This window comes from Heterodontus francisci, chromosome 19, assembly GCF_036365525.1.
Source record: "Heterodontus francisci isolate sHetFra1 chromosome 19, sHetFra1.hap1, whole genome shotgun sequence".
In the NCBI taxonomy this organism is placed as follows: Eukaryota; Metazoa; Chordata; class Chondrichthyes; order Heterodontiformes; family Heterodontidae; genus Heterodontus; species Heterodontus francisci.
This window is the reverse complement of record NC_090389.1, coordinates 87,605,572-87,632,919: the sequence shown is the minus strand read 5'-3', so window position 1 is coordinate 87,632,919 and position 27,348 is coordinate 87,605,572. Positions and strand designations below refer to the sequence as shown.

The 27,348-nt window shown below is 44.4% G+C and overlaps 1 protein-coding gene across 1 annotated transcript; it reads left to right on the top strand.

The window, feature by feature from the left end:
* Positions 1-3,114: 3,114 nt before the first annotated feature.
* LOC137380274 (GATA-binding factor 2-like) lies at positions 3,115-27,096 on the top strand. The gene is given in 8 exon segments (XM_068052162.1): positions 3,115-3,365; positions 3,503-3,698; positions 3,701-3,822; positions 3,825-3,879; positions 4,465-5,079; positions 7,940-8,085; positions 10,074-10,199; positions 24,708-27,096. Coding segments are annotated over 7 exon segments (1,410 nt in total). The 5' UTR covers positions 3,115-3,365; positions 3,503-3,643; the 3' UTR covers positions 24,999-27,096.
* The last annotated feature ends 252 nt before the right edge of the window (positions 27,097-27,348 follow it).

Genomic DNA, 27,348 nt, shown 5'->3' with positions numbered 1-27,348 from the left:
TTACCCACACAGATCTGGTGCAGAATGTTAGCCTTTGGGGAGAAGGAAAACGTGTTAACATTTGAAGATACGTGTCACCTTCTAAGATTTAAAACTGTTAGTCTGGATTCTAAAAGGCTCGGTTTTGCTTCGCGGGAACACTTTTAGTTAAAGGACCGGGATGATACAGCACAGAAGGAGGCCATTCAGCCCATCCTGCCCCTGCTGGCTGTTTGAAAGAGCTGTCCATTAGTCCCACTTACCCTGCTATTTCCCCAGAGTCCTCCAACATTTTTCCCCTTTAAGTATTTATCCAATGAATTATTTGAAAGTTATTATTGAATCTGCTTCCACCGCCCTTTCAGGAAGTGCATTCCAGATCACAACAACTCACTGTGTAAAAACAACAAAAAACATCCCCTCATCTCACCTCAGCTTCTTTTGCCAATCACCTTCTGTGTTCTCTGTTTCCAATCCTCCTGCCACTGGAAATAATTTCTCCTTATTTACTGCTTGGTGATTTTGAATGCTCCTTTTGTCCCATCGAGATGGGGAAAACATTGTAGTCTTGTTGACAAACTAACTCCCTTCTCATCCTTAATTGTAAGTGATGTGGAAACGTGGTTTAAAAAGAAAAGTTATAGTCAGAATGTGAATTTAAACCCATTTCCTTTTAGTTCGTTATTCAAACGATGACAGTTGGCTGTTATTTTTTTTATTCCTGATCTGATTTTCCTTTTCTTAAAAAAAAATGAGCATATATCTGATCAGATCTCGGGTGGTTTTGGAAATTGGTAAGGAATGTCTAGTATCAGAACTGTTTGATCTTTCACACAACTAGCAGAAAACAAATTGTCTCAGGTCGCCACACTTTAAAACAAGATTGGAGCATTGTTTAGAAATGTATTAGATTCCCGGCACTAACCAGGTGTAACAGAACCAGATGTGAAGGGTTGGTTTAACTTGCAGTAAATGTCTTCACTGCAGTCTCCCTGAAGACACTTGCTCCAACTCCTGTCAGCCTGACTTCATCCTTCCCCCCTCCCTCCTTTGAACAATTAATACCGATGCAGAAATCAGTTTGTGATCAATTCGTCAGTTTAAATTGAGACGGTGAAAGTGAAAACTGCGACAACAATCGCAATAAATAGTCAACTTTAACCATATCTTTACGAAGCGATTTGGATCCCAGCCATAGATCTGGTTAATGGAGAGAGCAACACTTTTCTCAAAATTTTCTCCAATTCTCCCCATACCCATTGTATATAGAGATATACACACAGATACTGTATATATACCCATTGTATATAGAAATATACACACAGATACTGTATATATACCCATTGTATATAGAAATATACACACAGATACTGTATATATACCCATTGTATATAGAGATATACACACAGATACTGTATACATACCCATTGTATATAGAAATATACACACAGATACTGTATATATACCCATTGTATATAGAGATATACACACAGATACTGTACATATACCAATTGTATATAGAAATATACACACAGATACTGTATATATACCCATTGTATATAGAGATATACACACAGATACTGTATATATACCCATTGTATATAGAGATATACACACAGATACTGTATACATACCCGTTGTATATAGAAATATACACACAGATACTGTATATATACCCATTGTATATAGAGATATACACACAGATACTGTATACATACCCGTTGTATATAGAAATATACACACAGATACTGTATATATACCCATTGTATATAGAGATTACACACAGATACTGTATATATACCCATTGTATATAGAAATATACACACAGATACTGTATATATACCCATTGTATATAGAGATAATACACACAGATACTGTATACATACCCGTTGTATATAGAAATATACACACAGATACTGTACATATACCAATTGTATATAGAAATATACACACAGATACTGTATATATACCAATTGTATATAGAAATATACACACAGATACTGTATATATACCCATTGTATATAGAAATATACACACAGATACTGTACATATACCCATTGTATATAGAAATATACACACAGATACTGTATACATACCCGTTGTATATCGAGATATACTCACAGATACTATATATATTTGAAACATTTAGAAATAAGTAAGGACAATTTGGCAACAGTTTTATTTTCGCCTGCAAAAACACACAGGAATAGGTCTAAGATCCGTGCCAGGGCTCTGCACAACTCTCTTAGTTCGAAAACTTTGATTCCCGCTGCAGGTTTGGTACAAACATCTAGAAGGGATCAGTTCGATTGTTCAGCTCGCAATTCCCGCCGCTTCATTTTATTTGTCCCTTTTTCCGAATCTAACTTCAAAATACTGAGGGAGCGGGGGTGGGGTGGGTGGGGGAGAGAAAACTTCATTTCCTGGATAAATTTTTGCAAGATAGGTGACGTCAGGCTCTCGGCGTCAGAATGGCTGGGTATGTGACTGAGTGGAACTTGTATCAAACACGGTCCTCCCATTACCCAATTACACACTGCCTTATCCCCCCAGTCCCTTCCAAACTTCATACAAAGCTCCCAAAACTAACAGGGCGAGAGAGAGAGAGAGAGTGAAGCCGCGGGGCATTCGGGATCTGTCTCTCAAAGTGTGCACTTTTTGTGATTCGTTGACTAGTCAACTCAATCGACCCTGCAAAAAAGAATTACAATTTAAAAATCACGTGGAAGAAAACATCAGATACAATATTCAAAATCATTAAATGCACATTTTACAGTACTTACCTGAAGGAGCTCTGTTTGAGAATAAAGCATCCAATTTACAAACACTTTTGTTCCTGTTGGTAGGTTATTACATTAAGAAACCTTTCAGTTCTATAAATTCATCATAAAAAATGTTTTTTTAAACCAGTTACTTAGTTGTCAAACTATGCGGTTGAGTATATCGTCGGTTTGATATTTTTCATGGTAGGAGTGGAAGCTTTGGTAAATTAAAAAGTTGTAAACATATATATTGTACATATGTGTGTGTCTTTTAAAAAGAGCCAATGAGGCTCTGAGCTGACCGTCCGTCAGCTCTCCCTCTCTCATTGGTTGATTGTAGTTATTAGTGACTGCGTCGCCTAGTTCATGTCTACTGAACAGAGTGGGCTGCCTGGCGCCAGTGTAGACATGCGATGGTTTCAGTAACACAAAAACCACTGATGCTTTGCATTTACCAACCTTTCTTCCAGTGCCCTTTAATGCATTTTTTCTCTCTCTCTATCTCGCTTTGTGTGGTGTATGTCCTATACCGCCCGCAGTGCTCAAATGGAATTTAGTTTAAAACTAATCAGAGAATACAATAGATGACTTTTTCTGGAGTTTGTGCTCAACTTTATAAACCTTGTGAGTATTTTTATGCATTGTGCGTTGATTGTTTATTTAGTACAAATTCGCTTTTAAACGGGGAAGAAGCAGTTCTCTCTCTGGACTGTGTTCTCATTTGAGTTGTAATCTATATCTCTAATTCCTGGTGTTTGCAGGTGTCAGACTGACGGGGTGTTAAAACTCGTGGACCAACGAGGCGCGATCGAATCTATTCGCCAAACAAGACTTTCAGTTTTGTTTTACATTAAATCTGAATAACTGGCCAAAAGCAGTCAGCGTGGTCATTGAGAAGGATCATGGAAGTTGCTACAGAGCAGCCTCGTTGGATGGCTCACCACGCCGTTCTGAATGCCAGCACCCGGAGTCCCATCACCCGAGTCTGCCTCACAATTACATGGAACCCACTCAGCTCCTGCCTCCGGATGAAGTCGATGTATTTTTCAACCACCTAGATGGGCAGGGTAACCCAGTCTCTCCTATTACAGCAACTCTCCACACGCCCGGGCCACAGTTTCATACCGCCAAGCACACGGTGAGTTACACCGTCCGCAATATTCCTCCCCTCCTCCCCCCACCCCCCGCCGCAAAAAAAACCCCAAAAGATGCGCAATTTCTGCGTTTATTTTGATTTGAAATGAACATTTCTAACTTCTGTTAGACGAAAACAAGGCGCCCCACTTCCTCGTTCAGTTTCACTCCGCTGTGAACTCGTCATTGATTAAAAAAAGGGGAAGGAGGGTGAGACTTTTTTTTAAAAAAAACCTCCCCAAGTTGGTTTGGAAGAAACGGAGAGAGAGAGAGAGAGCGACGGAAAAAAAACCCGACTACTTCCCGGATATGAAATCAAAACTTTTAGAAATCGTAGTTTTGTAGATTGCTAATAATTCCGGAGATCACAGTTTGGGTGAGGTTAGAGTGGGGAGAGGCCCTTTTATCACTTTGAGCTCTTTCTCTCTCTCTCTCTCTCTCTCGGTGAACTTTTGGATAACTGTTTGAAAGTTGGGTAACTGTTGTTTCATATTGGGTTGAAAAGGGAAGGAAAGGTGTATATATTTAGATACCTATCTATCTATTGATTGCAAATTATTAAAAGGGATGTCTCACAAATTGTTTGCAGCGCGCCTGACTGGGAGCCAAGTGTGTCGGCCCCATTTACTCCATAGCCCGACCCTGTCCTGGCTGGACAGCGGGAAAGCGCTCTCGGCAGCGGCTCATCACCATCACCATAACGCCACGGCCTGGACCGTCAATCCGTTCAGCAAGGGGCCCCTGCACCCAGCCGGGGCAACCGGCCTCACCGTTTACCCCAGCAGCGGTTCGGCATCGTCTCTCTCCCAAGCGGCGGCGGCGGCGGCGGCTGCAGCGGCACACTCCGGCTCTCATCACCTCTTCAGCTTCCCACCGACCCCGCCGAAGGATGTCTCCCCGGATCTGGGTGTCCACAGTTCGGTGTCTCCCTCCAGCTCGGCAGCAGGTCGGCAGGATGATAAGGAATCCATTAAGTATCATGTATCTTTGGCTGAGGGTATGAAACTGGAATGTTCTAGGACCACTATGCCATCGCTTGGAACAAGTGCACCATCCACTCACCATCACCCTATACCTACCTACCCATCCTATGTGCACGGTGCTCATGAGTACAGCAGCAGTCTCTTCCATCCCAGCGGTCTCCTAGCCGGCACCTCCTCTAACTTTACACCTAAATCCAGGAGCAAAACACGGTCATGTGCCGGTAAGCATCTAAATTTTTAAATTAAAAACAATCATTTAAAACAATTCTATCTTAAAATAAACTTTCGTTTAAATTTTCTTTACCCACTATCACGGTTCAGTCTTCCAATGCTTTAGATATATTTACAAAAATCCTTCTAGAACTTCCCCGTCCCAGTATTAACAGATCATTTTAGCGTCTATTATTGATAAAATATTAAGCGAAATTAATTTGTTTTCTTGAGAACGATTTATTTCGAAAAAGAGCTTGTACGGTGAGAAAATCAAAAATATAATTTTTTAAAAATTATACATACATTTTAAATAAAATGTATCTGTTATTTTTTTTAAACATTTATATAAAGCGGTTGTATAGAAAGAATCGTCAGAGGAAGATGAAACTGAACAAATTAATTATTAGATAAACATAATCTTTGCGTCTTGGTTTAAATATTGGGACAGTTTAATTGTGTTCCTTAATAAACCACTATCAAAAAATTAATCAAAAGCATTCATGGATGTTAAGAAATGCTCATCGTTTTTGTCCTTTCACCACAGGCTTTAAAATACTCGTCTGTGAGTTAGGACACACGCAATCGATTAAAAGTTTTACAAGGGGGAGATTAATTAAGAACAGCGTTGGAGAATTCGGAAACGCCCATTCAAACCCCCTCCCTAGGCCCTCCTTGTCATTAGATCGGATGGTGTTTCTGTTCGTTTTACCGCTCACTGCCTCCCGACATCACCGTCTCTAGAGATCCGGCTAGAAGCAACGTGTTAGCCCGGCCAATCCCCCCACCCCCCCCCCCCCCCCCCCCCCCGCTCTCTCTCTCTTTCTCTGCTCAACGTGAATATCCGTGACTAAACCACAGTCTTCGGGCAAAAACAAGGGTGATTCCCACTGCACCCTATATCCCCCGCGCACAACCATCATCACACTCACAATGTCCATTTATTCTTCCAGAACGGATGGTTCCTAATGTGCAAGCGAGTAATCACATTTCCAACTCATATATTTTTAAAAAAGTGAACTGAGATTTGTTAGTTATCTGCGTGGTGACCTTAATTATAGAAATACCTTGACGTACAGAACAGTGATGGGTGGGATGTGGGGGAGGGGAAGCGGGATAGTTACATTTTATCTATTTGGCTTGACCGTAATGTAACAAGAAGTTGTTCACTGAGTTCAGAAAAACTTTTTGATGACTTAATTCACGAACTTAAAGAGCGAGCTTGAAAAGATTGTTTTTGTTGCAGTATATCTTTTGTCAGGACTGGGTTACACTCTGTGGAGACTGTCATTTATGCCGTTGTATTGCCTTGTTTCAATCATATCAATAAGCGACCTTTCACCTTGCACTTCAATCAGACTTTTAATGATCCGCACAACAGATTTAATGTTTGAAGATCTGATGTGCTTTCTCTGCTAGCATTTCTGGGTTATACAAAAGTAACAACTTCTCCAATGCATGAAAATCAATCTCAATGTTTCAAATCAAGATATAGTTAAAAACAAAATATGAAACAGTAGGGAAATGTTTGACTGCATAAAATACCTCCACAGTGTCCCATTCCTCGCAAAAAAAAAATCAACACATAACTAAATGTTTTTTTTTTTAAATAGTAAAACTGCCTTTGATTTGAAAGCCGAGTGTTGCTTTCAATTTTCTTTTATCTTGGGGGTGCGAGTGGGCCGGGAGTTAATTTATTCTGAAATGTAAATAATTTAATATTTGGGCCAGTGATTTTGGAAGACCAGTAAAGCGCAGGTTTCGGGTCTGGTGACAGTTAATGTTAAGTGTTAAGTACGCCTGTTCCAGGGGAATATTTTAGGATGGTCGGGTCAGTTGAAATGTATATATTTCTTGCACAGCTCAGTACTGTAGCAGTAGTTCTTTGTCAGTCTCTCTCCGCTGTCATCACATCAGTTAAATCTGTTATGTAAATAACGCGTAATATTTCTAGGGTCTAGCCTGTGCCTTCTGTTTTAACTACCGTATCAGATTCCCTTTGGATCAACAGACCTTGCGAAATATTTGTGTTATTTCCCCTAAACTTCACCAAATTTTGTTTTTAAAAGTTGTTTTGGCAAAAGAAGTCTAGTTATTAAACTGTTGGAAAACATAAGGGTTCGAGTTGGAGACTGGGTTGGAAACGAGGGGAATATTTTTATTCAAAAGTCATTCGATTAATAACAGGGTCGGTTCACCATTGTCCCGACTTTATCCCCTCTCTCAGAACGTGTCCTGTCTCCATAATAAATACATATTAAACATTCTGCTTCTAAACAGCCTGGCACTCGGGCCGATATTGGAAATCTGTAAAACACGAAACCGGGGTTCCCTTTATCCAAACTGCCCACTCCCGCCTCTGGGAATCTCTCAGAAATTCGTTTGGTTTCTAAAGTAAAGATTATGGATATTTCATTGAAACGTGCCCGTTTGTTTCCGCGAGGCCAGGCTCCAAAACCAATGTTTGGTTTGGAATTTATAAGGGGACTGAAATCAAACCAGGAGATAGATTGGGGGGAAAAAAAGAGTTTAATCACGGGAGCGGCTGAGCGTTCTCTGAACAGGGAGCAGCTACGGTTTGGGACGCAAAAGTCTTGGTCCCCCCTCTCAGGGTGTACAGTATTTGTCCAGTTTGCTGGGATTGTACTCGGGCTTGTTACACAGTAAATACGGCCAGTATAGAATTGACAATATCATCAGGAACAAATTCCAAAATAAATTAGCAAAATAACCTGCACTGGTCAATTAACTTGGATTGTTAGCTGAGGGTTTCAGTTCGAGTGACTTTATTATTATACAGCCAGACATGTATCCATGCATTTTTCCTTGGTTTTCAAGTGATGATATTCTCTCATTTCTATCTGATTTCAGAGGGCAGAGAGTGTGTGAATTGTGGAGCGACCTCCACTCCGCTCTGGAGGAGAGACGGGACAGGGCATTACCTGTGCAATGCCTGTGGCCTTTACCATAAGATGAATGGGCAGAACAGACCCCTCATTAAACCTAAAAGGAGATTGGTAGGTTGTTGGTGTGTGACACCCTGATTATAACCATGACCTTGCTTCTAATCACTGTTAGCAATTTCAGCTGGAACCCTGGACAAGGTGCAATGACAGGGCCCGAGATTATGAGGATGGGGGACTGTGTGTGTGTGTTTCCGTGCATTGGTGTAACTATAATAAAAAATCTGCACCAGAGATGACAATTACCAAAGCAGATTGCTAATGTTTTTCACATATTTCAGCAGACAGATTTCCCATAGTCAGTACAAAACTGCAACTCACGCAGGACACAGAAATACGTGCAAAAATGGATAATATCATTTAATTATCATTTACATTGACGGATGTAAGGAAATCTTGCAGAAAGGTCACCTGTCTGTGCGCTGCTTTCTGTATCCACACCTTAACCCAATCCACTTAAAAACAGAAGTATTAAAAATAATTCGTCCTCTGCTCAATAATGCCTGCTGCAGTTTATGAAATCGTGGTTTCTTCATATTTTTTAAAAATAGAATTCGGTGTTAATTAATTTTAACATTGAAAGTAGGGGTAAATGTTCGGTCCCAGAGGAAATAAAAGAAAAATGGGTGAGAGGAATCTCTAGTATTTTTTGGTCGGCAGTCGGAGGAGACTATTAATGAACAGTGGAGATTAAAACCGGGACGGTGAATAAAAGAGTGTTAATTTAATAATATTTTTGTTCAGTGCTTATTTTTTTTAATACCAGACCCATAATTAGACAATGTCTGGATTTATCCATATAGTGTTCCCTATGTGTATATATATTTTTAAAAAGTTTTCTTTGTGGTAATGGCCAATAATTTGCACTTTCGTTTGGGTGGTTTTAAATAGCCTTTATAAATACTGACAGCAGGTTCCGAGCCGGATGTCTGTTTGTTAAAGATAAGGAACTAGGCTGTTGTGTTTCGTGACCAGTGAGAAAGAGAGAGAGAAATCTTCAAGTTTCCAGCAGGCTTGTTAAAAATTCTGCCGTACAGATCAGTAAGGGCTTGGGGTGGGGGGGGGGAGCCAGAGGAAAATTAAATAATACAAGTCTTGGAAGCTTTCCATCGTCAATCGGTTTCACAGATCTTTCCCTGGAAAGTGGAGGGAGTTGAACTAATGAAATAAAGGTTGAAACAAGCTTGTGTTTCCTCTCTCAGTGGCTGAATTGTAACGGCCCAAACGCTCCGCCGCTTTCCCGCTGCTCCGTCTTAAAACCCAGCAAAGGGAATTCATCCAAAAATAAATACATTGCCCCATCCTGCAAGGTCTGATTCTGTTCTACACGATCGGGGAATGTGTCATTTTAATATGTTTAGATGGGAATTTGATGAGCTGAGAGTTGTGAGAGAGGATGGAATTCTGTGTGAACCTGGAACAACTCTTGGAATTTTACTTCCATTAAAACCCAGCTCACACCGGCAATTGCTGAATAAACAATCACAATGCAGATTTTGGGTAGCACAGTTACCGCCAGCACATTGAGTGTTCGTCACGATGGTTCAATTAAAAAAAAAATATTTCGGGGAAGCTAACGGAATAGAGCGCCAGGAGAGAGACAATACAACAAGGGCTAATGTTATTGGTGAGATATAAGATTTACTTATTAAAATCTGCAGAGGGGATCCGTTCTGTAACGGAATCGTTAGCAGGTTTAACACTATGTATGAACGATATTACTGCAGAGTAAATCGCGTCTCTTTTTTTCTGAATTGTTCATGGGAAATCGGTGCGATTAAATGAGATGTTGGTAGCACCCGCGGCTGTGTTTTTTTTAAACTAGGATTGTGGTTTTGTACTCACACAAGGTGTTCTGTACAAGGTGATGGAACTTATTGTAAATCGAGCTCATTGTAGCCCAAGTGCCTTGAGACTGGATAAAGCTGTGTGTATTGAACGCGGTTCTCCCCCCCCCCCCCCCCATTGTATAAGCTTCCTGTCTCCAACCCCCGCCCCAAGGCGAAGCTTCAGTAAAATATCCTCATTTTATTTCTATTTAGTCGGCAGCCAGGAGAGCAGGGACATCTTGTGCTAACTGCCAGACTACAACAACTACTTTATGGCGACGCAATGCTAACGGGGACCCGGTGTGTAATGCCTGTGGCCTCTATTTCAAACTACACAATGTGAGTAACCATATCAGATTATTAACAACAAAAAAACAGCGTACAATTCTTAATTATTCTGTGTGTGTGTGTGGTAGGGAGGGAAAAATCAGCAGTGAAAAGGGGAATTATCGGGTTAGGGATATAATAAATTGTTATTTATTTTTTGATGGGGAGAGAGCAGTTTAGCCTCAATAAATATTGTATCATACTTTGGAATTTATTTCTGCTCGCTGTGCTCTAATTGTCTTGGCCTTTTCCTAGGTTTTCAAAATACATCTTAAATTAAGCAAGAGACTGTTTAACGATGAGTTCAATAAGTCATAGGTTTATAAACCGAAATTAATTCCAACTTTTTATGCACTTCATCTTATTTTTTTTTCTTAAAATAGTGGTTTAAAGTCTTAAAAGGAACACACACCCCTTCCCCAGAATAGCAGATGATCATACTAAACTCAGCCAATCAAATCGGTGGAACTGACCTGAAATTAACAAACTGAACCCTGGAATTGACAGGAGTGGAGAGACAAAAATGATGAAATTAACCTTTCTTTTAAAATATAATTTATTATGTATATAAGACCTGGAATTTCCTAGCTTTTTTCCCCTTCTATCCCTTGTCTAGAATTATCAACATTTTGGTTAAACAATATTTGGATATAGAAACTGGAAATGAAGTCAATTATCGACTTCCATGAGATTTAAAAGGCGATTTTTATTCTCCTCCCCCCTCCCCCGTTACAAATGTCAAATTGAAAAGCCTTTTTGTTGATTACTCTCAAGTTAGTGTTTTACATAACTCCGTTCTAGATGAAAGAAACTGAGCTGGTTGTCTATCAGCTGGGAATAGAAGTATGTAAGTAGTTTAAGCATTCCATGTTTAAGATAGGTTGCCAAAACAATTACTTTTCCCAATTTGTAACCTTGGGTGATAAGACAATTTTCTCTCTGCTTTGCACTCATTCTCATTGAACATTTAAGGAAAATAATAAGCCCTCCCTCCTGGTCTTATTTAAAATTTATGATAGCCCTACTTGTTTGTGTGTTTACCATGCCTGTCTTCCCACACTTGCACAATTTCTCAGTGAGACCTGGGCCCCCGCCAGCCCTGCACTGATGCCATTGTTGAGTTGATGCTGGGAACTTTATGGTGCCACCGTTAATGTATCCAAAGAAGGGAAAAGGACACCCAGCCCATGAAAGTGACATTAAAACTGCGGCTTTTCACTTGCAGCTGGCCCGCCTTCCGTGAGTTTCAGACGTGAGCCCAGGGTGCCCAGTGTAGGATGTTGGTTTCCTGGTGGGCACGCACATTTGTCTTATTACATGTGCTCATCAACTAATTTTGGGGTTAACTTTCTGGCTGAGTTAAATTTAACTGTTAACATTGTAGCTGCCAGAGTATGCTATGACCCCCATTTGGGGTAGAGGGTCGACAAGGGCAAGGGAAGGGGACAACAGATTATAATCTGGGGAATTGACACTGGCTGGTATAGCTTGGCATTCGATTTACACCAGAACCGTTGGTGAATTTAGTCCTGAACATTTGATATAACAACAAAAGAAGACATGTTTGTATGTTGTCCATGTTCTCTTTCCATGGGACAGTATCATTGTTTCCCCTCCGCCTCCCTCTATGATATGACGGAATAACATGGAGTGTAAAAGCGTAGACCCCAGCTTACATTCTACCAACACTATAGTTACTGTAGATACAGTTAACCTGATCCCAAAAAATGGAAATGGGAGTCATTTTCAGGCATTCTGTGCTTCAGGCCTTAAAACCTGCCTCTGACTAAGCGTTTGGTCACCTGTCCTAATGTCTCCTTCTTTGGCTCAATGCCAATTTTTGTTTGTTACCCTCTTGTGAAGTGTGTCAGTACGTTTTATTATTTTGAAGGTGCAATCTGTTTTTGTTAACATACTGTGTTTACATTTTAAATTAGTTAATGTTGAAATATTGCCTCGCCCTTAATGTGAGAACACACTGGGTCACTCATTGCTGCTGATTGGCTGCTGTTCGGTATTGGCCGTGGCTCATTGGGTCGTGCTCTTCCTTTGAGTTAGACCCAATTTAGTGACTTGAGCACAAATCCCAGACTGACACTATAGTACAGTACTGAAGCAGTGCTGGACTGTCAGAGGTGCTGTCTTTTGGATGATACATTAAACCAATGCCTCCGTCTCATGTGGATGTCAAAGATCCCATAGCACTATTCTTTCCAGTAACCTAACCAATGTTTATGGGGGTAACATAGTTTTATGTTATTGGATTGGTAACCTAGAGACCTGGGCTAATGATCTGGAGACATGTATGCAAATCCCACCATGGCAACTGGGGAATTTAACTTTAATTCAATAAGATCTTGAATTAAAAAGCTGGTATCAGTAATGGAGACCATGAAACTACCATATTGTTGTAAAAACCCAGCTGGCTCACCACCACCTTCTCGAAGGCAATTAGGGATGGGCAATAAATTCTGGCCTTGCCAGCAACACCCACATCTCGTGAATGAATAAATAAAGAAAAAGTACTGTGCTTTTAACCTTGATAGCCCCTGAATGAACTCATTGTACCACAGTTTCTGACCTGATCCAACACTGTCCATCATTACACAAGGTGCAGTATAGTTGTTGCTGATCTGAGTGTGATTCTTATTTCAGAGAGCTTTGCAGAACCGGTGGGGGATTGGGGGATGCGGGGGGTGCGGTGGCATAGTGGTAATAACCCAGAGGCCCAGGCTAATGCTCTGGGGTCATGGGTTCGAATCCCACCACGGCAGATGGTGGAATTTGAATTCAATTAGTAAATCCAGAATTAAAAAGCTAGTCTAGTGTTGATCATGAAACCACTGTCAATTGTTGTAAAAACCCATCCGGTTCACTAATGTCCTTTAGGGAAGGAAATCTGCTGTCCTTACCTGGTCTGGCCTACATGTGACTCCAGAACCACAGCAACGTGGTTGATTCTTACATGCCCTCAAATGGCCTAGCAAGCCCCTCAGTTGTATCAAACCACGACAAAGTCTAGGAGAAGCAATGAAACCAGACAGACCACCTGGCATCAACCTAGGCACCGGAAACAACAATGGCAATCCCAGCCCTGTTGACCCTGCACTGTCCTCCTTACTAACATCTGGGGGCTTGTGCCAACATTGGGAGAGCTGTCCCACAGACTAGTCAAGCAACAGCCTGACATAGTCATTCTCACCGAATCATATCTTACAGACAATGTCCCAGACACCACCATCACCACCCCTGGATATGTTCTGTCCCACCGGCAGGACAGACCCAACAGAGGTGGTGGCACAGTGGTATACAGTCGGGAGGGAATTGCCCTGGGAGTCCTCAACATTGAGTCCCGACCCCATGACGTCTCATGTCATCAGGTCAAACATGGGCAAGGAAACCTCCTACTGATTACCACCTACCACACCCCACCTCAGCTGATGAATCAGTGCGAATAGAATAGAATTATAGAATGATAACAACACAGAAGGAGGCCATTTGGCCCATTGAGTCTGTGCTGGCTCTCTGCAAGAGCAACTCACTAGTCCCATTCCCCCACCTTTTCCCCACACCCCTGCAAAGTTTTGCCACTTCAGATAATTATCCAATTCCCTTTTGAAAGTCTCGATTGAACCTGCCTCCACCACACTCTCAGGCAGTGCATTCCAGATCCGAAACACTCACTGAACCTGCCTCCACCACACTCTCAGACAGTGCATTCCAGATCTTAAACAATCACTGAACCTGCCTCCACCACACTCTCAGACAGTGCATTCCAGATCCTAAACACACACTGAACCTGCTTCCACCACACTCTCAGACAGTGCATTCCAGATCCTAAACACACACTGAACCTGCCTCCACCACACTCTCAGACAGTGCATTCCAGATCCTAAACACACACTGAACCTGCCTCCACCACACTCTCAGACAGTGCATTCCAGATCCTAAACACTCACTGAACCTGCCTCCACCACACTTTCAGACAGTGCATTCCAGATCCTAAACAATCACTGAACCTGCCTCCACCAGACTCTCAGACAGTGCATTCCAGATCCTAAACACACACTGAACCTGCCTCCACCACACTCTCAGACAGTGCATTCCAGATCCTAAACACACACTGAACCTGCCTCCACCACACTCTCAGACAGTGCATTCCAGATCCTAAACACTCACTGAACCTGCCTCCACCACACTCTCAGACAGTGCATTCCAGATCCTAAACGCTCACTGAACCTGCCTCCACCACACTTTCAGACAGTACATTCCAGATCCTAAACACTCACTGAACCTGCCTCCACCACACTCTCAGACAGTGCATTCCAGATCCTAAACACACACTGAACCTGCCTCCACCACACTCTCAGACAGTGCATTCCAGATCCTAAACACTCACTGAACCTGCCTCCACCACACTCTCAGACAGTGCATTCCAGATCCTAAACACTCACTGAACCTGCCTCCACCAGACTCTCAGACAGTGCATTCCAGATCCTAAACACACACTGAACCTGCCTCCACCACACTCTCAGACAGTGCATTCCAGATCCTAAACACACACTGAACCTGCCTCCACCACACTCTCAGACAGTGCATTCCAGATCCTAAACACACACTGAACCTGCCTCCACCACACTCTCAGACAGTGCATTCCAGATCCTAAACACACACTGAACCTGCCTCCACCACACTCTCAGACAGTGCATTCCAGATCCTAAACACTCACTGAACCTGCCTCCACCACACTCTCAGACAGTGCATTCCAGATCCTAAACACACACTGAACCTGCCTCCACCACACTCTCAGACAGTGCATTCCAGATCCTAAACACACACTGAACCTGCCTCCACCAGACTCTCAGACAGTGCATTCCAGATCCTAAACACTCACTGAACCTGCCTCCACCACACTCTCAGACAGTGCATTCCAGATCCTAAACACACACTGAACCTGCCTCCACCACACTCTCAGACAGTGCATTCCAGATCCTAAACACACACTGAACCTGCCTCCACCACACTCTCAGACAGTGCATTCCAGATCCTAAACACACACTGAACCTGCCTCCACCACACTCTCAGACAGTGCATTCCAGATCCTAAACACACACTGAACCTGCCTCCACCACACTCTCAGACAGTGCATTCCAGATCCTAAACACTCACTGAATCTGCCTCCACCACACTCTCAGACAGTGCATTCCAGATCCTAAACACTCACTGAACCTGCCTCCACCACATTCTCAGACAGTGTATTCCAGATCCTGAACACTCACTGAACCTGCCTCCACCACACTCTCAGACAGTGCATTCCAGATCCTAAACACTCACTGAACCTGCCTCCACCGCACTCTCAGACAGTGCATTCCAGATCCTAAACACTCACTGAACCTGCCTCCACCGCACTCTCAGACAGTGCATTCCAGATCCTAAACACACACTGAACCTGCCTCCACCGCACTCTCAGACAGTGCATTCCAGATCCTAAACACTCACGGAACCTGCCTCCACCAGACTCTCAGTCAGTGCATTCCAGATCCTAAACACACACTGAACCTGCCTCCACCACACTCTCAGACAGTGCATTCCCGATCCTAAACACACACTGAACCTGCCTCCACCACACTCTCAGACAGTGCATTCCAGATCCTAAACACACACTGAACCTGCCTCCACCACACTCTCAGACAGTGCATTCCAGATCCTAAACACACACTGAACCTGCCTCCACCACACTCTCAGACAGTGCATTCCAGATCCTAAACACACACTGAACCTGCCTCCACCACACTCTCAGACAGTGCACTCCAGATCCTAAACAATCACTGAACCTGCCTCCACCACACTCTCAGACAGTGCACTCCAGATCCTAAACACTCACTGAACCTGCCTCCACCACACTCTCAGACAGTGCATTCCAGATTCTAACCACTCTCTGCATCAAAACAGTTTTCCCTCATATCACCTGTCACCTTAAATTGGTGTCCTCTGGTTCTCGACCCTTCTGCCAACAGGAACAGTTTTTCCCGAGCTACTCTGTCCAGACCCCTCTTGATTTTGAACACCTCTATCAAAATGTACTCTGGGTGGGGGACTTCAATGTCCATTACCAAGAGTGGCTCAGTAGCACCACTACTGACCGAGCTGGCCGAGTCCTAAAGGACATAGCTGCTAGACTGGGTCTGCAGCAGGTGGTGAGAGAACAAACAAGCGGGAAAATCATACTGAACCTTGTCCTCAGCAATCTGCCTGTCGCAGATGCATCTGTCTATGACAGTATTGGTAGGAGTCACCACTGCACAGTCCTTGTGGGGACGAAGTCCTGTCTTCAGACTGAGGGCACCTGCCATTGTGTTGTGTGGCACTACCACAGTGTTAAATGGGATAGACTGAGAACAGACCTAGCAACTCAAAACTGGGCATCCATGAGGCGCTGTGGGCCATCAGCAGCAGAACTATACTCAACCATAGTCTGAAACCTCATGGCCCGGCATATCCCCAACTCTACCATCACCATCAAGCCAGGGGATCAACCCTGGTTCAATGAAGAATGCAGGATGGCATGCCAGAATTACAGAATCACAGAATTGTTACAGCACAGAAGGAGACTGTTCGGCCCATCATGTCTGCACCAGCCCTCCGAGTGAACAATTCACTTAGTGCCATTCCCCTACCTTCTCCCCATAACCCTGTACATTCTCCCTTTCAGGTAACTATCTAATTCTCTGGCAGTGCAGCAGCACCAGGCATATCTAAAAATGAGGTGTCAACCTGGTGGAGCTACAACACAGGACTACTTGCATACCAAACAACAGAAGCAGCATGCAATAGACAGAGCTAAGCGATCCCACAACTAACGGATCAGATCTAAGCTCTGCAGTCCTGCCACATCCAGTCGTGAATGGTGGTGGGCAAATAAACAACTAACAGTAGGAGGCTCCACAAATATCCCCACCCTCAATGATGGGGGAGCCCAGCACATCAGTGCAAAAGATAAGGCTGAAGCATTTGCAACAATCTTCAGCCAGAAGTGTTGAGTTGATGATCCATCTCGGCCTCCTCCTGAAGTCCCCAGCATCTCAGATGCCAGACTTCAGCCAATTCGATTCACTCCGCATGATATCAAGAAACGACTGAAGGCACTGGATATTGCAAAAGCAATGGGCCTGACAATATTCCGGCAATAGTACTGAAGACCTATTTTCCAGAACTTGCCGCGCCCCTAGCCAAGCTGTTCCAGTACAGCTACAACACTGGCATCTACCCGGCAATGTGGAAAATTGCCCAGGTATGTCCTGTACACAAAAAGCAGGACAAGTCCAACCTGGCCAATTACCGCCCTATCAGTCTACTCTCAATCATCAGTAAAGTGATGGAAGGGGTCGTTGACAGTGCCATCAAGCAGGACTTGCTCAGCAATAACCTGCTCAGTGATGCTCAGTTTGGGTTCTGCCAGGACCACTCAGCTCCAGACATCACTGTAGCCTTGGTCAAAACATGGAGAAAAGAGCTGAACTCAAGAGGTGAGGTGAGAGTGACTGCCCTTGACATCGAGGCAGCATTTGACCGAGTATGACATCAAGGATCCCTAGCAAAACAGGAGTCAATGGGAATCAGGGTAAAACTCTCTGCTGGTTGGAGTCATATCTAGCGCAAAGGAAGATGGTTGTGGTTGTTGGATGTCAAACATCTCAGTTCCAGGACATCTGTGCAGGCGTTCTTCAGGGTAGTGTCCTCGGCCCAACCATCTTCAGCTGCTTCATCAATAACTTTCCCTCCAGCATAAGGTCAGAAGTGGGGATGTTCGCTGATGATTGCACAATGTTCAGCACCATTCACGACTCCTCAGATACTGAAGCAGCCCATGTCCACATGCAGCAAGACCTAGACAGGCTTGGGCTGATATGTGGCAAGTAACATTCGTGCCACTCAAGTGCCAGGCAATGACCATCTCAAACAAGAGAAAATCTAACTATCTCCCCTTGGCGTTCAATGGCATTACCATCGCTGAATCCCCCACTATCAACATTCTGCGGGTCACCATTGACCAGAAACTGAACTGGAGTAGCCACATAAATGCTGTGGCTACAAGAGCAGGTCAGAGGTTGGGAATTCTGCGGTGAATAACTCACCTCCTGTCTCCCAAATTCCTGTCCACAAGGCACAAGTCAGGAATGTGATGGAATACTCCCCAATTGCCTGGATGGGTGCAGCTCCAACAACACTCAAGAAGCTCGACACCATCCAGGACAAAGCAGCCCACTTGATTGGCACCCCATCCACAACCTTCAACATTCACTCCCTCCACCACTGATGCACAGTGGCAGCAGTGTGTACCATCTACAAGATGCACTGCAGTAACTGACCAAGCCTCCTTCGACAGCACCTTCCAAACTCGCGACCTTTACCACCTAGAAGAACAAGGGCAGCAGATACCATCTGCTACCATCGGGGCGGCACCATCTGTTGCCATCAGGGCAGCACAGTGGCGCAGTGGTTAGCACCGCAGCCTCACAGCTCCAGCGATCCGGGTTCGGTTCTGGGTACTGCCTGTGCGGTGTTTGCAAGTTCTCCCTGTGACTGCGTGGGTTTCCGTCGGGTGCTCCGGTTTCCTCCCACAGCCAAAGACTTGCAGGTTGATAGGTAAATTGGCCATTGTAAATTGTCCCTAGTGTAGGTAGGTGTTAGGAGAATTAAGGGAAGGTGGGGATGTGGTTATATGGGATTAATGTAGGATTAGTATAAATGGGTGGTTCTTGGTCGGCACAGACTCGGTGGGCTGAAGGGCCTGTTTCAGTGCTGTATCTCTCTATGACTCTATGAGATGCATGGGAACACCACCACCTGCAAGTTCCCCTCCAAGCCAGATACCATCCTGACTTGGAACTATATCGCCGTTCCTTCACTGTCGCTGGGTCAAAATCCTGGAACACCCTTCCTAACAGCGCTGTGGGTGTACCTACACCACAAGGACTGCAGAAGCTCAAGAAGGCAGCTCACAACCACCTTCTCAATGGCAATTAGGGATGGGCAATAAATGCTAGCCTAGCCAGTGACGCCCACATCCCATGATTGGATAAAAATAAAACTCCCTGGGGAGTTTGTCTCCCACCCTAACAAGAACCTAAGGTGGAGGTAGATAGATTCTTGTTTGGCAAGGGAATTAAAGATTATCAGAGGTAGGTGGGTGTGTGGAATTTGAGACAGAAACAGATCAGCCATGATCTTATTGAATGGTGGAAGAGGTGTGATGGGCTGAATGTCCTCTATCTACATTATATAAGTTTATGATAAGGACGCAGCAAACTGACTTAAAGCCAACTGAGGGTCAACAGGGCAGCTGGAATTGCAAATTTCACCAGTGATCCTATGGAAGGTAATCTGCATTGCTGGTGACAGAGTCCAACTGCTCCTCTTTACAGGAATAGGGCACAATATGACACCTTCCTTTCTGAGACATCGCTTGTGATATTTTTGGGGAAAGAAAAGGGGGCGAGGGAGCGATCAATCTCAAGAGTCGCTGCTTTGAGACAAGTGCTAAGGAGTGGTATTTGTGAGGCAGATTACAAACTTAGGAGCTGTGTTTATTACTCAGCAATGCTCATCTAAGTAGGCTGCAGTTTTAAGCTTGAATGAGTGGTTAGTCTAGTTACTGGAGATGAACGGGTGAACACCTGGTGCCTTCCTCAGTTCACCATCAACGCTATCGGTTTATTTTAAATGGGTTACCAATTCCTCTGATATAACAACTTGCATTTATGGAGCACCTTTAACACAGTGAAACATCCCGAGGTGCTTTACAGGAACATAAGGGACAGAGGTAAAAGCAAAATACTGCGGATGCTGGAAATCTGAAACAAAAACAAGAAATGCTGGAATCACCCAGCATTTCTTGTTTTTGTTTCAGATTTCCAGCAGACCTGCTGAGTGATTCCAGCATTTCTTGTGTAAGGGACAGAGGGATGTGTTATCAATGCATTTGGATTCCGTTCATTGTTACCTCCTTGCCTGTTGGCACAGTGACCTTGGGGCAGTGGTGAAGGCACCTTGATCAGTTTCAGTGCCTCTGAATGAAGGAGGTGAAAAAAAATCAGCCAGAATTCCCATTGATTGATTGATGTCCAGTCACCATTTGGACGCAGGCTGAGCTTGAGATTGGATTTGTAACTGCAAAGATACATTTAAAGGGAAACTAGATAAGTTCATGAGGGAGAACGGAAGTAAAGGAAAAGCTGATAGCGTGAGATGAAAAGGGGTGAGAGGAGGCTTGTGTGGAGCAGTGGGCTGAATGGCCTGTTTCTGTGCTGCAAATTTGATGTAATTCTATGTCATTCCTTTTGATGGCAGCATAGCTGGTTAACACTCTTTGTCCAGAACCATATTTAAAGAATAGCCCCTTGAGTTGCGGTACCAGAAGGCAGCCATTCCCCATTGTGGGTCAGTGCTCTGGGGAGAGACTCAGAGGAATAGGAGAACAGAAAAGAGCACCTGGGCAGACCCATCGACTAAAGCCAGTTAGCCGGTAGTTGGTTGTCTATGCTGACAGTCTTGCTCTGCAGATCGGCTAGTGGTTCATAGGTGCAGACAGAAGCCCTCAAGTTGTTCCGCCATTCAGTTAGAACATGGCTGATCTGTATCTTAACTCCATCGACCTGCCTTGGATCTGTAACCCTTAATCCCCTCACCCAGCAAAAACCTATCAATCTCAGTTTTGAAATTTTTCCTTGTCCCCCAACAGCCTGAACAGCTTTTTGGGGGAGAGACTTCCAGATTTCCACTCCCCTTTGTGTGAAGAAGTGTTTCCTGACCCCTGAACGGCCTGGCTCGAATTTTGAGGTTATTCCCCCTTGTTCTGGACTTCCCCCACCAGAGGAAATAGTTTCTCGCGATCTACCCTATAAACTCCTTTAATCATCTTAAGCACCTCAGTTAGATCACCTCTTAATTCTTCTTAAGGTTCCAAAACATGAGGGGGTGTCTCGACATTGGCGGCAGGGTCGAGAACCCGAGGACACCGATTTACAATGAATGGCAAAAAAGTCAACAGTGACATAATGAAAATGTTTTTACACAGCAAGTGGTTAGGATCTGGAATGTACTGTCTGAGAATGTGGTGGAGGCAGGTTCAGTGAGTATTTAGGATCTGGAATGCACTGTCTGAGAGTGTGGTGGAGGCAGGTTCAGTGAGTGTTTAGGGTCTGGAATGCACTGTCTGAGAGTGTGGTGGAGGCAGGTTCAGTGAGTGTTTAGGATCTGGAATGCACTGTCTGAGAGTGTGGTGGAGGCAGGTTCAGTGAGTGTTTAGGATCTGGAATGCACTGTCTGAGAGTGTGGTGGAGGCAGGTTCAGTGAGTGTTTAGGATCTGGAATGCACTGTCTGAGAGTGTGGTGGAGGCAGGTTCAGTGAGTGTTTAGGATCTGGAATGCACTGTCTGAGAGTGTGGTGGAGGCAGGTTCAGTGAGTGTTTAGGATCTGGAATGCACTGTCTGAGAGTGTGGTGGAGGCAGGTTCAGTGAGTGTTTAGGATCTGGAATGCACTGTCTGAGAGTGTGGTGGAGGCAGGTTCAGTGAGTGTTTAGGATCTGGAATGCACTGTCTGAGAGTGTGGTGGAGGCAGGTTCAGTGAGTGTTTAGGATCTGGAATGCACTGTCTGAGAGTGTGGTGGAGGCAGGTTCAGTGAGTGTTTAGGATCTGGAATGCACTGTCTGAGAGTGTGGTGGAGGCAGGTTCAGTGAGTGTTTAGGATCTGGAATGCACTGTCTGAGAGTGTGGTGGAGGCAGGTTCAGTGAGTGTTTAGGATCTGGAATGCACTGTCTGAGAGTGTGGTGGAGGCAGGTTCAGTGAGTGTTTAGGATCTGGAATGCACTGTCTGAGAGTGTGGTGGAGGCAGGTTCAGTGAGTGTTTAGGATCTGGAATGCACTGTCTGAGAGTGTGGTGGAGGCAGGTTCAGTGAGTGTTTAGGATCTGGAATGCACTGTCTGAGAGTGTGGTGGAGGCAGGTTCAGTGTGTGTTTAGGATCTGGAATGCACTGCCTGAGAGTGTGGTGGAGGCAGGTTCAGTGAGTGTTTAGGATCTGGAATGCACTGTCTGAGAGTGTGGTAGAGACAGGTTCAGTGAGTGTTTAGGATCTGGAATGCACTGTCTGAGAGTGTGGTAGAGACAGGTTCAGTGAGTGTTTAGGATCTGGAATGCACTGTCTGAGAGTGTGGTGGAGGCAGGTTCAGTGAGTGTTTAGGATCTGGAATGTACTGTCTGAGAGTGCGGTGGAGGCAGGTTCAGTGAGTGTTTAGGATCTGGAATGCACTGTCTGAGAGTGTGGTGGAGGCAGGTTCAGTGAGTGTTTAGGATCTGGAATGCACTGCCTGAGAGTGTGGTGGAGGCAGGTTCAGTGAGTGTTTAGGATCTGGAATGCACTGTCTGAGAGTGTGGTAGAGACAGGTTCAGTGAGTGTTTAGGATCTGGAATGCACTGTCTGAGAGTGTGGTGGAGGCAGGTTCAGTGAGTGTTTAGGATCTGGAATGTACTGTCTGAGAGTGTGGTGGAGGCAGGTTCAGTGAGTGTTTAGGATCTGGAATGTACTGTCTGAGAGTGTGGTGGAGGCAGGTTCAGTGTGTGTTTAGGATCTGGAATGCACTGTCTGAGAGTGTGGTGGAGGCAGGTTCAGTGAGTGTTTAGGATCTGGAATGCACTGTCTGAGAGTGTGGTGGAGGCAGGTTCAGTGAGTGTTTAGGATCTGGAATGCACTGTCTGAGAGTGTGGTAGAGACAGGTTCAGTGAGTGTTTAGGATCTGGAATGCACTGTCTGAGAGTGTGGTGGAGGCAGGTTCAGTGAGTGTTTAGGATCTGGAATGTACTGTCTGAGAGTGCGGTGGAGGCAGGTTCAGTGAGTGTTTAGGATCTGGAATGCACTGTCTGAGAGTGTGGTGGAGGCAGGTTCAGTGAGTGTTTAGGATCTGGAATGCACTGCCTGAGAGTGTGGTGGAGGCAGGTTCAGTGAGTGTTTAGGATCTGGAATGCACTGTCTGAGAGTGTGGTAGAGACAGGTTCAGTGAGTGTTTAGGATCTGGAATGTACTGTCTGAGAGTGTGGTGGAGGCAGGTTCAGTGAGTGTTTAGGATCTGGAATGTACTGTCTGAGAGTGTGGTGGAGGCAGGTTCAGTGAGTGTTTAGGATCTGGAATGTACTGTCTGAGAGTGTGGTGGAGGCAGGTTCAGTGTGTGTTTAGGATCTGGAATGCACTGTCTGAGAGTGTGGTGGAGGCAGGTTCAGTGAGTGTTTAGGATCTGGAATGCACTGTCTGAGAGTGTGGTGGAGGCAGGTTCAGTGAGTGTTTAGGATCTGGAATGTACTGTCTGAGAGTGTGGTGGAGGCAGGTTCAGTGAGTGTTTAGGATCTGGAATGTACTGTCTGAGAGTGTGGTGGAGGCAGGTTCAGTGTGTGTTTAGGATCTGGAATGTACTGTCTGAGAGTGTGCTGGAGGCAAGTTCAGTGTGTGTTTTGGATGTGGAATGCACTGTCTGAGAGTGTGGTGGAGGCAGGTTCAGTGAGTGTTTAGGATCTGGAATGTACTGTCTGAGAGTGTGGTGGAGGCAGGTTCAGTGAGTGTTTAGGATCTGGAATGCACTGTCTGAGAGTGTGGTGGAGGCAGGTTCAATGAGTGTTTAGGATCTGGAATGCACTGTCTGAGAGTGTGGTGGAGGCAGGTTCAGTGAGTGTTTAGGATCTGGAATGCACTGCCTGAGGTTGTGATGGAGGCAGATTCAATCGTGGCTTTCAAAAGGGAATTGGATAGACTGCACTTGGAGTACTGTGTGCAGTTTTGGTCCCCTTACCTTAGGAAGGATATTATTGCCATAAAGGGAGTGCAACGAAGGGTCACTAGACTTGTTCCCGGGATGGTCGGACTGTCCTATGAAGAGAGATTGGGGAAACTGGTCTGTATTCTCTAGAGTTTTGAAGAATGAGAGGTGATCTCATTGAAACCTACAAAACACTTAAAGGGATAGACAGTGTAGATGCAGCTAAGGTGTTTCCCCCGGTTGGGGAGTCTAGGACCAGGGGACACAATTTCAAAATAAAGGGGAAGCCACATGTTTAAAGCAGAGATTGGCAGATTTCTAAATACCAATGACATAAAGGGATATTGGGATAGTGTGGGAAAAAGGCATTGAAATGGATGATCAGCCATGATTGTATTGAATGGTGGAGTAAGCTCGATGGGCTGAATGGCCTGCTCCTGCTTCTATGTTCCCTGAAGGGAAAAAATTTGCAGGGCTACAGGGAAAGGGAGGGGGAGTGGGACTAGCTGAGTTGCTCTTGTAGAGAGCTGGCAGGAGCTCGATGGGCTGAATGGCCTGCTTCTGTGCTGTAGTCATTCTGTGAATCTATGATTCTAGGGATTACAAATTTAGTCTTTTGCAACCTGTCCTTGTAATTTAACCCTTTTAGTCCTGTTATCATTTTGTCAAGTTCTTTGATGTGAGGTTGTTTCTTTGTGTTTTATCCCATCTAGGTGAACAGGCCCCTGACCATGAAGAAGGAAGGGATACAGACACGGAACCGGAAGATGTCCAGCAAGTCAAAGAAAAGCAAGAGGATGTCGGATGGATTTGAGGAGCTTTCCAAGTGCATGCAAGACAAAGCATCATCCTTCAGCTTGGCGGGTCACATGCAGCACATGGGGCACCTTCCCCCATTCAGCCATGCGGGTCACGTGCTGCCCACCCCCACTCCCATTCACCCATCATCTAGCCTCTCGTTTGCGCACCCCCACCCCTCCAGCATGGTGACTGCCATGGGCTAGAAAGAACAGGAGACTCCCTCGGAGGAAGAAGACAGAGAGAGAGAGAGACAGGAGCGAGGAGAGAGAGAAAAAAACAGTACACAAGGTTTTTGCCTTTATCTTTTTTTTTAAAAAAAGAAAAGAAAAATCACGGACAATGTGTTGTTTGGGAACATTGTGGAGTTTGGGGGGGCAGGGATACGAGTTACCCCAATGTTTGCCCAGTTGGCTTTGCAAGACTTTTGGGAGGGAGGTTTCGGTCAAATTAAAAAAGCATTTTTACCCCCCTTCAAGAAAACACTGGAGGAGACTGTGCGGGATTGGCATTGCTCTGTTCAGACTGATTTGAGAGAAACAAAGAGGGAGAATCGTGTCAGAAACATACAAAGGACTGTCGTCCTTGCTATCGATGTGAATATTGTAAATCAGAGAATTCGGGATAAATTGATCGCTAAAACCTAATAGCTTATCCCGGATTCTTTTCTTCTTTCATTTTAAAAACAAAAGAAAACACTCATAAAAAATAAGCAAAGCCACTTAACTTTGAAGTATATTTTTTTCTGTTTGTCTTGTTTTAATTATTTCATGTTGTGCAGACATTTTTTTTTGAGAGGAAGGTTTTGTGCTGATTCCAGGTTAGTGGCATGGTGGGGTTGAGGATAGGGGAGAGAGGTCATGGGTTCTTATATCACTTGACGTGGGGACAGGGGTTTATCCCACAATGGTCCCTGGGTTCAGACACTTGTCTTTGTCGAGTTAACTGGTGTAAGGTGTGTTGGGTCTGTGCTAGAGTCATTAGAAGTAGCACTAGTCCACTCCAACCCCACTTACAGTGCAAGGGAAGGTCAGGGGGTTGGGGCAGGTGATGGTAGAGGGGCTGGGATTGTCAGAGCTCTCATTGCTCTCTTATAAATCTGTGTGAAATTAGGGTAGGATCGGGCCCAATTGTGATGCCCTTCATGGCCAAATAGCCAGTTGCTATTTATTTGTGGGCTCAGATGTAGAATGTCAGTTCGAAGAGGTGCTGGGGAAATGATAGGGGAAGGGAGCCCAGAACCCATTCGGAAGCATCCCAACGAGAGAAGGGCAGGGATGGGGATGTGGGGGAATGGGGAGATAGAGCCTGCACCCATTAACGAATCAGTCTTTACCTTCAAGTCGGTTCTCAGTGTCAGACACACACCAACTCTATGAGTAAAGCGGTTTCAATGTAGATAATTGATTGTTGTACATTATTATTAATACATCACAAGCTAGTAGATAAATACACATCGGAGTTCTTCAGTAAGTTTGCCATCTTCAACTTTTTTTAATTTAAGGTAACAGAATGCTGCTTCCACTTTAGACTTAAAAGGGACATTGCACCTTTAGAATGATTCATTCATCAAAAATAAAGGGCCCAATTTTAGAGAACATGTTGGGAGTATGTGAACCAGTTACAACACTAGTTACCCGTGTTCCAGAACATTTTAATCATAACATCAAGCAGGTCATAGCTTGGGGCTAAGAATGCGTCACCAAATTAAGTGACAACAATTTGCATTTAGATAGCCCTTTAATGTAGTGAAACATACCAAGGCGCTTCACAGGAGTGTAAATCAGACAAAAATTGACACCAAGCCCCGTAAGGAAATATAATGGCAGGTGACCATAAGCCTGACCAAAGAGTTAGGACTTAAGGAGCATCTAAAGGAGAAAAGCATTTGAATATTTGGGAATATTCCATGGATTTTACAGCAGGACAAGGTGAGAGAGTTTTTAAAGGTTGTCTTGAGAGACTTGCTTGTGTTACAATGGTCATATGGGTTTATGCACAATTGACCTTCTAAACCAACGTGACATTATAATTAAGTTGGATCCTTGTTACACTGCAAACTGGGAGCTTATAATAGAAATGATAATATAGAAAAGATCTCACCATTATTTTCAATGTCCAGTTAAACCTCCCTCAGAATTTATTTTTGCCAACAGTTCTCTTGCTCCTCCTCCTCCCACTTCAACCCCCCTCCCCATGGTCACCAGATGAGACCGAGGAACTCCACATCGTGCAGTGTTGAACTGGACACAGGAGGAAGGAGAGACAATAATGGCCTGTTAGCCATGTTGCTGTCTGCTCTAACCCCTGTGTGTGTGCTGTGTGAATTTATACATGCTGGTGGGGATGGATATTCCTGTCCATGCTTTTGAGATCAGGGAGACTGGAAGGATACTGAGGGTTGGGAGGACAATCAGAACAGTGCACACAATAAAATCTCACAGGAGTTTTCACCGATGATCATTTTTCTCCTCTGAACCCTGAAATATTTTCTGCCCTGGATATAGCAATTGGAAATAAAATGTGCAGTCCAATTTTACAGAGCTTGCCTACATA